An 11,842-nucleotide genomic window follows, 5' to 3' on the forward strand; every position below is an offset into this window, starting at 1 on the left:
ACATGTAATAAACTAACCACTGCTGTAGATTAAACTACCAAATAGTGTATCACTAAATAGTAGTGAAGATGTTGTGTTTATTGTGTTCATTAGGTTACATTTTTAAAGTAATGATTTGACAACTTCTTTATTTATTCTCTATTTCTGAATTGGTTTGGACAGGAGTTCATTGCTGTTTCCTTTTGTGTCTGTGAAGACAACAAGCATTGTTCCAAACATTACCATGAACCTGGAGCTGTAATACTGAAACAGATGCAGGGGTGACAGGTGGCTATGAACATCTAATTAAGTACTGCACTCATGATGTTTGACCTTAACCTCTACATTTCAAATTAAAATATACTTACAAATACAACTTATTTAACAGCTATAATGACAATTTGCTTTGCATGTTAGGGTTTTAAAAAATAATCATATGATCTTGTTACACATTTAACTACTGACAAAATATGACAAATTATTTTGAAATAATAAAAATGTTTGCTTTTATTTGGATATTTTAAGTGCACCTCACTGTTAATAGCAAGTCTTGATAGCTGGACTTGTAATGTAATATTTTTAGATTGCTGTATTAGCACTTTAAGGTACTTAAATTAAACATCTGGATACTGCACTCCAGAGATGCAGAGTTATTGAGCCACCCAGGATAAATGTCCTTAAGGCAATGCAAAATTAAAAAAAATTCTCTCCACAAGACATCTTGTGATTATTGTCGCCTTTGATACAAGAGTCACCCAGAGGTTACAACATTATGTCATCTGAAAACCTTTGATGAAGTCGGGAGCTTAACATAGATCTTAGAGAGTGACAACACAAAATGGAATGATAATTGTCTCATGTGCTCTAATAGCAGCTATTACAACAATAGCGACGGTGACCTGGAGGTATGGGGGGAGCAGGAGGACTGGCCCTCTGCGGTGACCTCTGCCCGGGAAAGGGCAAGCTCAGGCAGGAGTCAGGGCGTCAGGGGCTTGCCACCTCGTCTGACATTTTGAACCCTCCATTCACAGGCTAACACAACAGCCAGGCATCGCTGTGACCCTGTGGGTGTGACATTCAACCTTTGCCTTAACCTCCTGACCGCCGGTCACAGCTGCAGCTGACCGGCTCGGGAAGGTCAGGGTGTAGGGTCGACTGGAGGGGGAGATGAGTGAGGGATGAGTAGGGAGAGGACAGAGGGGGGGGGGAAGGCAGACAAATGGAAGCATGAGGGAGTGGTGAAAAGCAGAGGATGGAGGGATGAAGAGAAAGTGAGTAAGCTGGGCTTTGAAACGGTCAATTTACCAAAACATTATCTTGCTTGTATCTGTCTGAACAGTTTTGGTTTTGATCATCAGGATTATGATAATCATCTTTGGGATTTCTACCTCCATGCCAGTTAAAGGTGACAGGATGTAGAGTAATAATAAGGTTGCCATTTATTTATATATTTCCCCCCCCAGTGGCAACAGATCCGGTGCAGCCTGTTTTTTTTTCATTCTCTTTTTCCAAATTTTTTATCAAAAACATTTACTTCAAAAAGGAAAGTAGTTTTCCCACACCAATGTCTGTTAAGGGTTTTGGAGAATACCACTACATACAGTATGTTAAAAGGCTGTTTAAAGACCTCTGTGGCTCCAGAGGAAGAAGCATGAAATCTGAAAGATGTCCAGATGTGATGTTTGAAGTTTGAAAATCTGAAAAATCTGGAGCTGAAGATTTTAAAAAAAGACAAAGTCCTTGAGACTACATGCTAATTTTGATTGTTTGATTCAAATTTGAAAACAATCTGTCCATCATAATGGGACTGCAGTACTCATTTATTAAATATATAATATGAAGCCATGTCTCTTTTCCTGGAGAATCAGCTTCACGCCTGTTTCTTGTTAAGGCTTGTTAGGTGGCCACAAGCCATCATTTTGGCAGCTATCTGTTTCTTCCTTGTAACGCCTCCTCAGCGTTCCCGAGGTTGTTCTGAAAGGCAAATCACACCATGTGTTTTATGGCTGCATTTACATTTTCCTAGAAATGAAAATAGTATGGTTTTCCTTCAGGTTTCTACAGAGCCTCCAACAGTCTTAAAACATTTGGACTTTCCCGCCATGTCTGTATCACTCAGCCCTGAGACCATTCATTCCCAATGAAGTCTTTATTTGTTGAAAAAAACAGCTCACATGTATATTGTTTCTTTTTTTTTTTTTTCTTCAAAAGAAATGTATTAAAACAGCCGGGCCCTCTTTTTTTGAGTACGCATATAAATTCCAACACATAGGCCTACAATCTTAAAATATAACTCTGTGGCCATTCTCATAGTAATGAACTCACTCACTCAGTGTTTGGGATGAAGGCACAACTCTAAGAAAACGATATCTCCAAAACTATCTGCTCACTTAAATACCACTTGAGGTAATTGAAGAAAATATGTGTTTTTTTTGTAATTTGGGTGAATTGACCCTTTAACAGAACTCTTAAAGGCAGAGAAAGTGAGATTATAAAGGTGCACAGAAGACAAACGGGCTAGCCGTACATTGTATGTGCACATCAGCTTTTGTCCCAGCCCCCATTCCCCCCCTCAGAGCTTTGTCAGGACAGCACGGCCGGCCTCTTTGTAGAGGTGGCTTTTTACGGGAAAACAGACATGTGTGCTCTCGAGGTCAGTCCCGAGGTCCTCAGCGGGCTCAGGCCTTGATTCAGACGTAGATATTCATGACTGCATGACAGCTGTTTCTCTGAAATGAGGAATGTGTCTTGTGATGTGTGAGTCCTGTTAGACAAGTTAAGCTGTGGAATCCTATTCAGTTTATTGGAAAGTCTCACAAGGGTTGAAAAGGCAGAGCTCACAGTGTTGCACTGCCCTACATTTTCTATATTTACCTCTCAAGAGCCAAACGATGCCTGAAGTGATTGCTGTGGATGTCATTAATGGGTTAGTAGTTAAATAAATAGAAATTTCTTTCCAAGGCCAGAAGTATAACTACAAATATGCTGTAAGTATCTAATAAAAGCAGATTGCAGCAGATTTTTGAAAGAGCAAATTATTCAGCAGCTTTGTGCATGTAGCTGATATAAATAACATCTGACTTTAAGGAAGGATGATTCTAATTGAAGAATCAATGTCTCATAAAACAGTCTCTTCCCTCCTCCACTCCACAGCCTCCCCTGCAGCTTTTGTGGCTCCACTCTGGGTGAGGTGACTCTCCGTCATGGCCGCCACTTTCTGCTCCAGCCTCCACACCTGCTCCCGGTACTTCCTGCGGATCTGCCGGTACGAACTCAAAGCTTTACTGGAATGAAAGACAACCAATAGATCCAATTTAGCACATGACCTTTTTGGTTTTTTTGCCTCAACCTAAAGATGTGGATGAACAAAGACAAAACGGTATACCGAATACCTTCTTGTGATATTCACCTCTGAGCTTGTGTGAGCCGAGCAATCTGCTCTCCATTGTCCCTCCTGTGGGAGGTGCTGTCTGAGAGAGCCGTGTTCAGTGAGTCCTGAACCAAAGCTAATCTCTTCTTCAGGGCTTGTTCCCTGCAAAAAGAAGAGAGAATACAGAGAGTATATTGTCTGGTTATTCATGTTGCTTAAGGCACCGAAGATGTTTACTCAGAAATCAAAAATAATCTTTGTAAAGAATCATTTTTACGACATGTCCTTGGCTTTGGAGTGAATGTGATGCAGTGTATCAACAGCAGGGATTTATTTATAAGTATTCAGCACTCAAGGTCAGAGGAGAAAAAAGATGGTTGGTTCTCATGGAGAAAAATAACTACAAGTTCTCTCAGTACAAAGTCTGCTTTTCTGCTGCTGACAGTGTTCCCAAGCAACAGATCAAAACCAGGCAAGAGATTTCTGATGTAACCTCAAGTATCCAGATTACTTCAGGTGATGGTTTACTGGGTTTCGTTACTACGACATTTACAAAATCGTTAAAGGCTGCAATGGAAACATACAACACATAAGCTGTTTATTAGGAGGACCTGATTTTTTTCATGCATGGGACAGACCTTTATCAGGCCCTAGTTTTTGCAGTGTTAGTGCCCCACTTCAAACATTGAGCGACAGTATGCAGAGAAAATGTCTCACCTCTGTAGGACGGCCTGCAGCTCTTTCAGGATGGGTTTGGTTCGAGGACCAGTGATGTCGCTGTCAGCACCAAGCTTAGCCGCATTCTCACAGAGCCTCTGAAGCATAATGTTCAATCAGGGTTCTATCGAAAGTTCACAAGGGTCCCTTATTTCACATCGTTATAGTGTTTTATTGGCAGTCTTCAACTCCATTCGAACATATCATTATGGTTTTAATTACCAAACACCATCTCAACATACAAGTAGTTGTACATCTCCTCTCTAAAGCTTCTCTCTGGAGCTCTACCAAGAACAGCCAGCTTTGCACCTTCAGAACTCCACATAGTACATCCAGGTTTCTCAAAATCAGGATGACACCAGTGAAAGATGTTTGCATGTCCAAAACATCAGATCATAACCAGGATACCAGTGCGCATGTACTAAACGAATTATCTATTAAACTACATTTATGCTTATTGTGATGGACATCATAAAGTCTGTAGAAACCAGGAAAAACTGGGGAAATTGTGAAACCTTGAGGCATAACACAGATTAATCAACATATGGGGTCTTAAGTCACAGTTAGCTGTGGTAACATAAAGAAGCTCTTCTGTTCTTCGTCATCTGCCACCGACAGAGGTGCATGGTGTGGTATGAATCTGTGCTGCAGCGACAGGACAGCCCAGCAGAAGACCTTGTGGAACCGAAATATCCTTCTTGGCCTGGAGGGATCCTGCTTTGGTAGATGTGTGATTTCCCATGTGGGACACCCTTATTTGAATCGGGTCTGTCACAGTAGACCAACGTCCTGCTCCCTCTTGTTCATTTCACCTTGACTCTGTATTATTTGCAAATTGAAAAAAAAAAAAAAAAAAAAAAAAAGTGCGTGCGTTGCCGCTGCAGGAGTGTGTCCTACCTGTTGTTCAGCCTTACGATCCTGCAGCTCCTCTCGGAGGCTCTCGGGGATGAAAACTCCGGCTGCTTCCTGGGCCTTCTGGCCCATTAAACTCCACTCCAGACACCTCAGCTCTTTCTCCTTGAGGCGGGTGAGAGCTCGCAGATCTGACATCTCCTCCTGAACAAAAACAGATAAACCAGAGGTTATAAAGAGTTAAAGGTGATAAGCATAGCTATACAATGGAAGAATTTCCATACGAGCACAAGCATTAGGTTTTACCTCCACTTTGTTGTCTGATGTGGATGTTAACGCCCAAGAATCTGAAACTACTACTAGAAGTTCCCAAAGCCTGAAATTTTAATAAAATTTGATAGACAAATTTGCGGTTTTCTGTCATGATTTGTTGGTGTTGTAGTGCGGTATGATTTTATGCTTGTATATCTGGAACCAATTCCTTGGTTACTTATTCACTTTTCCCTACCAGACACTGGGTATATTTAATCAATACTGAGCGGTTTATTGAGATTTCAGACACTTATTAATCATCATAATTGGCATCATTGCTGACAGGCGTGGAGTCTCTCAACAGTAACTGCTATCTATAAAGTGCGGACCATTGCATTGTGGGATTTTCAGCAGAGAGTAGTGTAAACACCAAGGAAGGACTTTTCTCATCCGACTGAGGAACATTTTTGGAGAGCTGTGATGTGGAAACATTTCACAGAGAAAATTCAGACACTAGAATAAAATATCAGACAGTAAAGGTGCTAAATAGGGTGTAATGTTGGCTACAGTGATGCGATGGGTTTTCTTATTTTGTTGTTTGGTTTAGAAAACTATACCAACAAACAAATATACCACCGTCAGACTAGTGGCTATATATGTGATCATTTTTTGTAATATTTCCCTGTCATACAAATAGTCCAGGTACAATGTGATGCACTGAAATCTTTAAAGTGTCTCCAGAGGGGTGGATGTTGAAAGGTTAAATAATATAACAAAGGACCGCTCTGTTCATACACACTGACCTCTGAAATGTGTCAGCAGTGTCTCGTGCACAAACTGTATATACACTCCAAACAATGTGTTTTAGGACTGTAAGCTACGGGTATACAGTATTGTGCAGTAAAACATGGATTGTTTTGGGATAGAAGCCTTATTTAGCTGCTTTTTTTTTTTTTAATTACAATTTCTTTCTAATATCTGGAAATGGCTCTTAACTTTGCATCGTACAAACACAGACCATGACGCGCTGCTCCTACCCTGACTGAGATGAGTTCATAAAACAGTGAAGCTGTCTCCTTCTTGGGATCGGGAGGTTTGGTGTTATCTTTCAGCACGTGTCCCCATCTTGATCCGGCTGGGTGGCCAGTTTCAGGGCTAAGTTTGGTCTTTACTGCTGGACCCGGCTTCGAGAGGCAAATGGCTGCCCGATCCCTCTTCAGCCTCTGAATCAGCTGCCGGAGAGCATCCTCCCGATCCACCGGCTCAGGTGTGCTGTGGGTTTACAGGTAGTGAAATGACTATATTTGAACACAAAATTTTGATGTCATTACTTTGTCAACTCTAATTTTGAAACCTTAAAGTTGATTCATTTTTGGTCTGTGACGGTGCCACCATCAACACATGCTGTATTTCCATTGGTGCTCATCCCTATTACTTCGTCTGATTGTGTAACAGCACTTCTTGTGTAAAGTCACCTCTGCCCTGTGTGAGTCTGTGTTTGCGTCTCCTCTGTGACCCCTGCTGTTGAGAAGGAGGTGGACAGCTCTTCAGTTCCCATTTTCCTGAGCTGAGCTGAAGGACTGCTGGGCAACTGCCTGTCACCAGCGGGCTCTGACGAGAGGAAAAAAGTGTGACCCCGACTGTGTTTGACGTGTGTTAGTGACATACTGTACATGCCTATTGTGCATGCACATATACGAGTGCCCTGAGGTGTGAGTGGTATTAAAACTTGGTATTCGAGCACCTGCTGAGTCTGTCGGCTGAGGAACACTCTGCTGCTTCTTGGCATCATTAAGTGACAGTAGCTCGCTGTAGGCCTCTTCACACTCCTCACTATCAATCACAAAAGACAAAGTATGACCTCACAGATGAGAGGAACCCAAACGAATACTGTTAGATTGTTGACCAGTGCACATTCATCATGTTCACACACGTCACAGCACTTTGAAACACTGACACAGAATGTATATATATATATATATGAGCGCAGACAGGCCTGTGCACTGATGTGTCAGGTGTGTTTAATGTGTACCAGTATCTTAGAGCCATCTGCATGGCCGAGCAGTCAGACTCGAGTCTGCTCAGTGTGACGTTGATCTGCTCCGACTCTCCCTTCTTTCTCTCCAGAGCTGCAGTCAGACGTTCATTTCTGGCTCGCAGCCTCTCGATGCATCTGGGATGTTGGGAAGGAGGAAAAGAGTTTCAGCTAGACCAATAATAAAAAAATGGATGTGGAAGTAGAAGCCGTTTTACTGTAATGGTTGAGTCCAAACTTTAGACCACATGCTGAAACGCTTTGGTCTGACAATAAATGCCTTCTTTATACAAGTGTTGCTGGAGTTGTGACCAACAGTGACGTTAACCGCTGGTTTGTGAACTGCCGTTCTGAAGCCTCGAGATCAGTGTTTTGTCCGCCGCTGTCTTGCTATTTTGGATTCAGAAGAGACCATATTTGGATGAGCTAAAGAGAGGCGAGTAGTGAATCTGAGGACACTACACCCCACCCACCTACAGTGGAAACCTGACTTCACCACAGGCCTGTCAATCAAACAGAACACCCCAAACATACCGCTATTTGAGGCCAAATATCTGATTAAAGAGGGGATTATTTTCAGATTGACCACCAGAAAAGTAATAAGTGGGAGTGACTTTAGGTAATGACACCATAATGACACATGGAAAAAACTTATTGACTCTTTATTTTATGAGAGAATTTGAATGGGAGTTTAAGGAGCCAGAGGTTTTGTGGTGCCAACCCCTAGTGGCCCTCGATTGGTATTGCAATTGAAGGCACTTCTGCAGGAAGCTACTTTTAAGCCACTTGTCTATACAGTCTATGGTTGTGACCTTTTCAAAAAATGTTCCTTTGTCATACACACTGAATATCCGTGAAGTTGTGCCACAAATGTCCTTGTCGAGTGAAGTCAAACAATCACTCATTTCTGGCTATCAAGATATTCAATGCATCTATTCCAGCTGATATACATTAGTTTACCTTCCCACCTGATCTTTCAGGGTGAAAATAGTCAAACAACAGGAAAATTTGAATGGATCTCAAAAAATATAAATGATAAATACTCCTGCCATTTATTTATGATATTAATATTGGAAAGTCACGAACTGAAATAACTAATTGTTTTGAGTCGGGCCTAGGAGACCTGCTGCTTACAAAACCTCCATCTGCATGATTCACAATCCTGTACATGCTCTACAAAGAATGCTGGTTATCTACGCACACATGCATACAGACAGGAAACGTGTCTGATGTTTGTTACTTTGAAACATCGTGAGCTGCTCCTCAGATTCACCTGTTCAGTCGCTCTGTCTCCGACTCCAAGGTGATGGGGCTGGGACATGGACTGCCGGAGGTAACGGAGCCCAGTGGGGACCCGTCCCCACCCGTAGACAGAGGAGTTACAGCTCTGGCTGTTCTTCTGTGGAGTAAAGGTGAACCAGGGTAGGGAGGAGAGGCCCAGTCTGGACTGAGAGCTCCAGCAGTGGGCCGGTAGGAGGGAGAGAGACTGCCGGACCTCCAGGCCTTATGGAGACCAACCAGCTGAAACACAGAGAAAAGGACATACGGTTGCAAACTTTCAGGTTTTTCGTGTTTAGTTTAGATTCATTTCAGCTGTCAAATAGATTGTGCTTATCTCAGTGGTGTGACAACAAGCTAATTTCACCACAGCTTCTCTTAATTATATTTTTCCTCCTCACTATCTCAAACAAAAGTGACTTCTGAGCAACTCCCACCTTGTCCTTCTCCTCCTCCTCCACCTGGCTGATGGTGCTTTGTGCTCTCTGCAGCTCCTCCTGGAGACTCTGCGTGGTGTTTCTGAGAGCAGACTCCCGTTGGTCCACATCCAGCATGTCCTCCTGCTGCTGGTCCTTCGACAGGCCTGATAGGCACGAAATCCCAAACTCTCTCTCCATCTCCTCCAATATCTGCAACCAGTGAACCACAATTACAAAAGGGACTGATGGGAGTCTAAAGATAGCCTGACATTTTTTTTTTTAAACCAATACATTAAAATTCATACAGCCACTGTAAAAACAAAATTATTTGAAATATTTTGGGATTTTATTGCTATTTTTTTTTTTTTTTAAATGTTTGTCAAAGAACATCAAAAACTACCAGTACATTTCACCTTACATTAGTTTTTGTTGGAAGTTGCAGCTGCAGTAACAGTTTTTTCCCCCCAGTTTTATACCTGGGTGGCTTTGTTCCAGTTCTCCTGAGCAGCACTCAGATGCTCTTTGTGCTTGTCCTGGTCAGAGGTCGTGATGGGGACGGCCCAGATCCTTCTACAGCTGATGGAGTTCTCCACTGATGACAAAACCTGCTGCAGTTTGCTCCACACAACACCGCTGCCTCCTGGAGGATGAAATGCAGAGGTGCCGCAGCTCATGGTGCAGAGTGAGTTGCACTTCTATACTTTAACCAGCTAAAAAGCTCCTTTCTTTTCAAACATAGAAACATGAATACAGTTACAGTAATGTGTTTTTCAACTTTTCTCAGCTAACATGTGTGTCGCTGGCTGTTGCTCAAGATTACACATGAAATGTTACATAAAATACCAGTTGTTCTTTTGGACAGAAGTTCCTGGCCTGCAGGAAAGATCCCCCACATACAGTACACGAGCACACCATTCACAATAATGAGGCCTACTGAACACAAAGTAATGTGGTGTCAGTGCCAACCTCGGTCAGTCACTGTAGCTTTAGATGTGGCAGTGGAGGCATTGTTCCTGTCTGGGCTGCTTCTGACCATCCGGTGAGACAGAAGGTCTGGAACCAGAGGCCTGGGTAGACCTGGTGGTCTCATGTCACCTGGTTCACTGCAAGAGTAGAGTACGTTGAAACACGCTATAAACTGAATCAAAAGCTGTCCATAAACATGAAAATATGTATGGTTTTACCGTAGCGTATAATCTGAGTGAACACAAATCCATTGATGCAGATAAATTGTACGGACGTTACCTCGGTGCCTTTAGTGACCCCATCTTCTTGTTGAGCTCGGCGATGATGCTGAGCAGGGTGCCCACTTCAGCCTCACACTCGGCCAGTTCTGCTGGGGAAGGCTCGAGGTTGACTGCAGGGTCAGAGCCCTCAAGGTCGAGGGTTAGATGGTCGCTCAGGTTCATTACCTCCTTGTCACACCCTGTTCCAGCATCCAGGCTGTCGCATCTGCTGCGTCTGGAATCCTGCAGAAACATGAAGTGTGCATCTGGACTGTAAGAAAATTACACACTGCTTGTGAGTCTCTATTTTAATTTTTCTAAACTTTTCCTTCTCATTTGATCAAGTTCATATGTATCAATATATCTGCGTGTATGTACTTGTAGGCTGTGAATATTCATCTTCCATTGCTCATAATTAAACTTAGCAAAAATATATATACATATATATCCACAAATCTGTTATGCTCTCCAGCCAGACATCAGACTGTTTAGCGGCTATTGTTTTGAGCAACGGAAAAGGAGGAAGCTAAAACATCCTGAGATCCAGCTTCCTGCTTTGCAGATATTTGGGGACCGTACCATCCATTGTTTTGCACAAAGAATGTTGGTTAAATGCCTCAAACATAAAACATGGAATTACAACAAAACGTCACTCTTAGATTTTATTAATCACTTACATATCGCTCGGAAATATTTCAAAATAACTGAACACATATATCTTTTAATTTCGTAAATTTGATCATATATTGTGCAGACAAGAGTTGGCAACATACTTCAAATTCTTTATCCCTAATGCACAACTACTCCTTGTCAATGAAGCTTTCCCAGCATGCCCTGCTGAATAAACACATTGGATACTTTGCTATACCAACATTCACATCTACAGTTTCTATGGTATGATTTTAACACAAAGTGTAATCATTTTAAACAGTAGTCCTTCTCTTATAAATTTTGTTACAAGAACATTTAGCACCTGGATCAGGAATTTGAACAATATGACAGAGTTAAAGGGCATTATAATTGTATAGATGTTGTCAGTTTATCAGCTTCACTGGACTTGTAGAGCTCCCGATCACACTCTGTATGTTAAGTAACATATTTTCACTCCAACACTTCATCATGACTTACCTCCATACTTCTTGATCTTTATGGCTGCAGCAGTGACTCAGTTTGAGATGTGTTCAAACATTTGACGAAATTAGGAAATGTTCTCTTTAGTCCTGCCTTTTTTGATAATCATATGTTCCAATAGTCAGTCAGTCAGTCAGTCGCTGCAACTGTCTGCTCTCTGCACTTTTGCTGTTTAGTGTGTTGAATGAAGTAAGTGGAAAACACTCAGAACGTCATCCCCACCCATTCCCCTCCACTTTGTGGCCCTTCCTGTTTTGTCCGCACTTTGCTTCCATGCTGCTGAATAGCAAACTATATCCAGTGATGTGAACTCTGGATATCCTCTCTGGACATTTTTATGATTTCATTTTTTTTCCCAAATGCATGACATCACTTAAAGTAACACAAGTGTTTTTTTAAGGCTGCTTTTCCTCACCTCTGTCTGCTGTAAAGACTATGATTATGTGAATTCTACTACCATGCTCTAAGACTCGAGTAATGAAAAATTAGCCCTGCAAGTGATCATCCATTAACTATACAAGATTATATTCATATAATATAATATAATATAATGTAGTGTATAAACTATAGGCTATTTATATTA

General features: G+C 41.9%; 1 protein-coding gene across 2 annotated transcripts; it reads right to left on the minus strand.

Moving 5' to 3' along the window:
• Positions 1–397: 397 nt before the first annotated feature.
• Positions 398–11,436, minus strand: ushbp1 (Usher syndrome 1C binding protein 1). Of its 2 annotated transcripts, XM_069153256.1 has the most exons (14): positions 11,257–11,436; positions 10,148–10,371; positions 9,869–10,005; positions 9,379–9,542; positions 8,921–9,112; positions 8,479–8,726; positions 7,203–7,343; positions 6,915–7,003; positions 6,646–6,781; positions 6,208–6,442; positions 4,964–5,122; positions 4,067–4,164; positions 3,389–3,511; positions 398–3,263 (listed from the first exon to the last, which is right to left on the minus strand). In XM_069153256.1, exons 1-14 carry the CDS (start codon positions 11,260–11,262, stop codon positions 3,098–3,100), a joined length of 2,118 nt encoding a protein of 705 aa, XP_069009357.1. In that variant the 5' UTR covers positions 11,263–11,436; the 3' UTR covers positions 398–3,097. The 2 variants fall into 2 exon arrangements, with proteins under 2 accessions (XP_069009357.1, XP_069009358.1); XM_069153257.1 differs by lacking the exons at positions 398–3,263; positions 3,389–3,511 and having other exon boundaries at positions 4,101–4,190.
• Between the last annotated feature and the right edge of the window lie 406 nt (positions 11,437–11,842).

This window comes from Embiotoca jacksoni, unplaced genomic scaffold (genome assembly GCF_022577435.1).
Source record: "Embiotoca jacksoni isolate LCO1_2020_lvr unplaced genomic scaffold, fEmbJac1.0.p SCAF_19, whole genome shotgun sequence".
Taxonomy (NCBI): Eukaryota; Metazoa; Chordata; class Actinopteri; family Embiotocidae; genus Embiotoca; species Embiotoca jacksoni.

Bases quoted from the DNA above. Each gene is read 5' to 3' on its own strand.
- ushbp1 (XM_069153256.1), bottom strand. The intron at 8,727-8,920 runs GTGGGAGTTGCT...TCTGTGTTTCAG, and splicing joins AGGAGGAGGAGAAGGACAAG to CTGGTTGGTCTCCATAAGGC. The intron at 5,123-6,207 runs GTAGGAGCAGCG...GTTTTTGTTCAG, and splicing joins ATGAACTCATCTCAGTCAGG to GAGGAGATGTCAGATCTGCG.